The 6,146-nt window shown below is 56.2% G+C and overlaps 1 protein-coding gene across 1 annotated transcript in view; it reads left to right on the forward strand.

The window, feature by feature from the left end:
- Positions 1-6,143, forward strand: part of LOC103798295 (disks large homolog 3) — a gene marked incomplete at both ends in the record, with an annotated part of 18,295 nt that extends 12,152 nt beyond the window's left edge. The window contains 5 exons of the mRNA XM_009070548.1: positions 108-244; positions 543-687; positions 830-989; positions 5,586-5,742; positions 6,126-6,143. Of these exons, the coding sequence (XP_009068796.1) occupies positions 108-244; positions 543-687; positions 830-989; positions 5,586-5,742; positions 6,126-6,143 (617 nt within the window). The remainder of the gene's footprint in view (positions 1-107; positions 245-542; positions 688-829; positions 990-5,585; positions 5,743-6,125) is intronic.
- Between the last annotated feature and the right edge of the window lie 3 nt (positions 6,144-6,146).

The raw sequence follows: 6,146 nt of genomic DNA on the forward strand, positions 1-6,146 counted from the left end.
TGCCTGCCAGGTTTAGGGAAGCTGGGAAGCCCAGTGAGGTAGATGGGCCGTGATGCCCAGGACTCAGTCCATCTCTGTCCCTCACCTGCCCTCTCACTCCCCCTCAGGCCTGGGGTTCAGCATTGCAGGGGGCATCGGCAACCAGCACATCCCTGGGGACAACAGCATCTACATCACCAAGATCATCGAGGGAGGTGCTGCCCAGAAGGACGGCCGCCTGCAGATCGGGGACCGGCTGCTTGCGGTAAGCCCCATGGCCACAGCCAGCTCTGAGGTGAAGCTGGGCAGGCTCTGCTGTGCTGCAGTGTTGGTCCTGAGCCCCTCCTGTCGGCAGCCTCACGCCCTTTCCCTGGGGTCCCTGCTGGGATGGTGCTGTGGGAGAGACAGGTGCAGGCAGGAGGGCCAAACCCGAGGACCTGGGACCCTGTCTCTGTAGCTACTGCAGCACCTACGCTGTGGGAAACCACTCTGCTCCTGCAGGGCTGCACTGGTCCCTGCCCTCCTGCCTGCAGCCTTGTCACCCAGCCCTTTCCCTCTGGCAGGTGAATAACACGAACCTGCAGGACGTGCGGCACGAGGAGGCAGTGGCCGCCCTGAAGAACACCTCTGACATGGTGTACCTGAAAGTGGCCAAGCCTGGCAACATCCACCTCAACGACATGTACGCGCCCCCCGACTACGCCAGCAGTACGTATGCCGCTGGGGCGGCAGCTGGGCACGTGGGGCTGTGGGGATGGAGCTTCTTGGGGTGATGAGCAATGTTGGCTTGGTCTCCATGTCCTCTCTGTGGATGGATTTCTGCTCCTGATGACCTTCTTCTCCCCTGCAGCCTTCTCAGCCTTGGCTGACAACCACATAAGCCATAACTCCAGTCTGGGCTACCTGGGCAGTGTTGAGAGCAAGCCTGCCTATCCCATCCCTCCCCAGGTGACTCCATCCCGGTACTCGCCTATCCCTCGGCACATGATTGGGGACGAGGACTTCACCAGGTGAGTACCAGGCATGAGCATCCCTAATCCCTGCTGCTTCTCGTTCCCTCTCCTTCTCTCTGTGGCTGCTTGACCTCATCCCCACTGCCAGTACAGAGCCTTGTCTGAAAGCTCATTTGTAGGTGCATGGTGCAAAGCTTGAGGCCTTCACAGTGAGCTCTGTGCTAACCCCCCCCCAGAGACCAGCCCTGCTGTGTCAGTCCCTGGCTCACTGCATCCACCCCTTCCTCATTCCCCCTCCTGCTCTTTCACGAGTTTTACACATTGCATTTCAGCTTTGTTCTCTTGCTTGTTTTACAATACCTGGAATACAAGGTGATCCTTGTCCTTAAGGTGCCATCCAGTGCCAGCAGCACCACAGGCTCACAGGATGTCCTCAAGTGAAGCTGTGCCAGGGGTGAAGGGCCGGGGGCAGCACAGCCTTGCAAACAAGTAGGGCTCCTCCACCCATCCTCCCTGAGACCGACATCCCAAACCATCTGACCCAAGTGCCATTTCAGTGGCTGCCCACCCCAGGCTTCAGAGCCTCCTGCCCAGCCCTGGCACAGCTCCCCTTGCCTCACTAATATAATTTATGTTGCATGAGCAGGTTTGTTTTCTAAACCCAGGAAATTCAGAGGCACACAAAGAAGATACCACTTTGAGCCTAAATGTGGTATAGAACTTCTTCAAAGCTTCTAGTCGAGGATAGGAGAGCAAGTCCTGATGGGTCCTGCTCTACTTGCCCAGGCTTACAACTTCCCCTCTGTTTGCCACAGGGGCAGTGGCCTCAGGGCCACTGTTGAGCCTTCTCTAGATTTGGTATCCCCAGGGCCAGGACTGTAGGGCTTAGGATGTATTCTAAGGACTAACACTTGAGTTAGGCTTGAATAGGCTCTGCTATTAGGGACAAGGTCGCAGGCTGGTTTTGTGCTTATAGTGGAAGATGCGATAGCTTTGTCTGGGATTCTGCAGGTCAGTGGTGGATGCTGGAGTGTGAGACTTTGACTTGCCATCTGCTGTCAGATCTGCTATCCGGGAGCATGGAGATTTCTTGCTTCTTGGTGCTCAGCCACAGCTCGGTGCCTCTGCACACCATGATCTGTGCAGCACTGCCTTCCACCCGTGCCCCATCTCTCCCACCTGGTCTCAGCACCAACAATGCTGGTTCTACAGCCTGTTTCTGGTACTGCATCCCCACCAGGTGTAGCAACTCCTCTGCTGTCAGGGCTCAGGCTGGAGCAATGCTTTCTTCCATTACATTGCACCACAGAAGGGACTGAGTGGTGCAATGTAATGGAAGGGACCCTGGTCCCACCAGAGTGTCCCTTCTTACATGTATCAATGTTCTTATTTGTGGGCTAGAGAGCAGCCCAGCGTCGGCTGGACATGGCCAGTGACAACAGCACAGCAATGGCTTGGCAGTGGCAATGGCCTGGCAGTGGCTCAGTGGTGGCACAGCAGTGGCTCAGTGTTCGCTCAGCAGTGGCTCGGCAGGGGCTTGGCAGTGGTAATGGCATGGTGATGGCTCAGCAGTAGCCCTCGTGCAGCACGTGTTGGTGGCCACTAGAGGATGGTGCTGCCTTGTGGAGGGCCCCAGTGCAGACAGGCTGGCGTCACTGTGCCCAGTCACAGCCAGCTGCTCCCCAACAGCTTCTAAGCCTGTGGTGGGCTCAGCACCTTCCTCATCCATCCAGGAACAGTGCTGAAAGCCTGATGTGCATCACCGATCCCCTAGGACAGCTTCATCGCTAAAGGTCTGGCTTGTGCTTCACCAATATTGTGCACTGGGACCAGTGTGGTCCAAATGCAATTTCCTGGTGTGGGGAAAGGCAGCAGCTCCCCTGAAAAAGCAGCTGTCTCCCATGAGGCTCCTGCCAGTCATTTCCTAGTAAAAGCAGAGGTCCAGGTATCCAGCTTCTTCCTTTCCCATAGGCACAAGTGCTGCTTAGTTGTGGACATGGCTCAAGTGAGCCTTGTGTTCTGCAGCACTCAGGGCTGGGGACCAGAGAATGTGTTTTCCAGTGAGTTCCACCACTGCAACCCAGACCCAGCACAGCCCCACAGGATCCCTGCAGCTGCTCTGTGCTGAGGTCCCAGTGTTAATGCTGTGACATTCAGCATGGGATCTGCCTGCAGGATCCATGTCCTGCCTCCCAGGATGAGGATGGAAGCCAAGAGTGCATGGCATGACTGAGACCTGTGATCTACCTGTGTGAGGCTTCATTTCCTCTCTTACTTCCTGTAGCGTCTCTCTATATTCCACCAAACTGTCTGGTCCTCACGGATGCTGAGGATGCTTTCCCCCAGACCAAGCTGGGGTGGTGGTTCCTCCACACTGCTTGGGCAGCAGCAAAACCCAAGGAGCAGAGCAAGTTCATCTCCTGGTTGGAAGCAGAGTTTGCAGACTCAGAAATCTGACCTGTTTCTTACCCTGGGAGAACTCTAGCCCTAGGCACACCTTTGCTGCAGAGGGACTGATGCCTACAGCCCTCCCTGCCCTCTCACAACTGCCCCTGAGACAAGAACTGGTGGCATCTTGAGGACTTGGATTGAGCATCTTTTGACCCCAACGGCATTTCCATGGTGTTTCCCTGATCTCCTCCTGGTCCTGGTGCATCTCAGCCCCGTGCTATGGTTCAGCTGGGTCCTGAGCACTGCTTAGGTCAGAGCTCAAATGCATCCAAAAACCATAAGGTATTTTGTGAAGGTTCCAAGGCAGATTCAGCCTCTGCACCATCAGAAATGTGTAGCTGGAGTTAAGACTATGCCATGCCTCTGCATTTGAAGGCAAATGGCTGCAGCCTTGCAGTGTGTGTGTCTGGAGCTGCAGACATGGGGAGCCAGGCTGTGAATTTGCCCTCTCTTGGGTGCTCCCCTGAGTTGTGACCCTGCTGCCCATGCTTGCAGGGGCAGGAAGAAGCTAAGTCTGCAGGGACTAGCAGAGCAAAGGCTGCATTCTTTCAGCACTTCCAGAAAAAGACATGTATGGGTCAGGGAAGCCAGTGGCCTAGCTGCTGGCAAGAAGGAGAGACAGGCATCATGGGGCAGTCATTGCACAGAGCATTCAGAACATTCCTGCCTCTCATGCCTGCTGGCTGGCGCTGCCAGCAATCTGCCACACCACAGTGTTCACCATCAATGTCTTGTCATCCACGTCCTACAGGGGACAGCTGGCCCTGTCCCCTTCCAGGCAGCAACAAAGCCACAGGAGCAAGTGTGACTAGAGAGAGTACAGGGATGCTGTGCCTGGTGGAAGGCATGAGGACAGGAAGAGGAGTGGCTCAGGGAGCTAGGAGAGTTGGACTGTGCTGAGCCCAGGGTCTAGGTAGGGCAGGAGCCAAAGACTTTCTTGCAAGGCACTCTGCACTTCTGTCTATCTGTCTCCTGTTCCTATTGCTCCTTATGAGGTGGTTGCCTGGAGCTAAGTGACAGTTCAGCCCATCAGGACTCCCTCACGGGGAAGGATGGTGGGAGACTTTGCCTGGGATGCTGGCATTTGTCCCTGGAGGTAAATGCTGCTGCCTGCATCCATTAAAGCACCAAAACCTTCCCCATCTGCCTAAGTGATGGCAGTGATGCTCCAGCCTGGCCTGAGGGACTGAAGAAGGGTGACCTGGGAGCATGCTGCCAGATTGCAGGACTTTGTGCTGTCTGCTCAGCCAAACTTTATTCCCCTAGGTTCCCGCTCCACTTGTGCCACCTAAGCCCCATTCCTTCCCCATCTGTTGGCAGTCAGGCAAGGCAGCTGGGCCAGCTCTCCCACCCCAACTCCAGTACCCCAGAATCCCCTTAACACAAGGCTGACAGCATTTTAGGGTCTACTGTGGATGCCCTTAGTCATTGCTGTGCCTGGGGCTCCAGCATCTCTCCCACTGCATCCCAGAGATCTCCATCTGATATCTGGCAGATGCAGGTTGATCAGGCTGCTGAGCTCACTGGCAGGTCCTCGGTCGTTGCAGTACCTGAGGAAGTGCCCAGAATCCAGCCGGTCACCACGGCACGTGCACTGATGGTCCCCAGTGTCATGTTGTCTGACAATCACCACCAGCCTGTGCTAATTGTCTGGCATCATTTATTCTTTCTTATTTTAATCCAGAGCTTGGGCTGGGAGCTGCCATTGTTCCCATCAGATGGGATTTTTCTCTCAGATGAAAATTGATGCAGTTTTGCAATGCCAGGCAGTCTTTCTGCCTTTGCCTGTTTGAGCTGTGAAAGAATTAAGTCATCACTGAAAAATTTAGGACTTCTGTTGAGCTGTGCAGGGTCTGTGGCATGGGGGGGGCATGGGGTTGTAGGCAAGCCTGCCATGCTGTGGAGGAGATTGATGCCACTCTCGTGGCATGGCCACGCTGTCCTTTATGCCAAGGCTCGCATGCCACCATGCAGTCCAGTGTTTCTGTGTGTGATTTCACGGTGGATACTCTGTCGCTGTCCATGCTCTGTTTCATGTCACACTGCACACACCTCTTCTTCTGTGCTGAGGGCTGAGTCACGACAGGCTGCACTTGGATGACTCTGGCCCCACTGATGTGCTGGGAAGCCCAGGCACAGCCAAGCCTGTCACCAGCTTTGCTGCTCCTCACTCTGATGCCTCCCTGTCCTATATCCTTACAGGGAGCCCCGGAAAATCATCCTGCACAAAGGCTCCACTGGCCTGGGCTTCAACATTGTTGGAGGAGAAGATGGCGAGGGCATCTTTGTGTCCTTCATCCTGGCTGGAGGCCCTGCTGACCTCAGTGGGGAGCTGCGGAGGGGAGACCGCATCCTCTCGGTGAGTTGGTGAGACACCCACTGCCCCTCCATGGCCTCAGGCAGCCCCGGGTGGACACCCACAGGACACCTGTCCCCTGCCACTACACAGTTCCGTATGATGCATCCCCAGAGCCGGTGTAGACATGGCCCCAGGATGCCTGTGGTGGAGGGCAGCCCTGATGCTCGGGCTGGCCAGGGGCAGGTACCAGGGATGCTGGTACTGGAGATGCTGGTACTGGAAGTGGCAGTACCAGGCACGGTACTGGGGACACAGTGGCAGGGTGATGAGGCTGAGAGTGTGGTACCGTGAGTGCCGGTACAGGGGCGGGGCAGTGGGGCCGAGGCACGGGGTAGACCCGTCGATTCGTGCCGTCGGTCAGCGGAGATGCTCTGCCCTGGCAGGTGAACGGCGTGAACCTCCGC

This window comes from Acanthisitta chloris, unplaced genomic scaffold (genome assembly GCF_000695815.1).
Source record: "Acanthisitta chloris isolate BGI_N310 unplaced genomic scaffold, ASM69581v1 scaffold15472, whole genome shotgun sequence".
NCBI lineage: Eukaryota > Metazoa > Chordata > Aves > Passeriformes > Acanthisittidae > Acanthisitta > Acanthisitta chloris.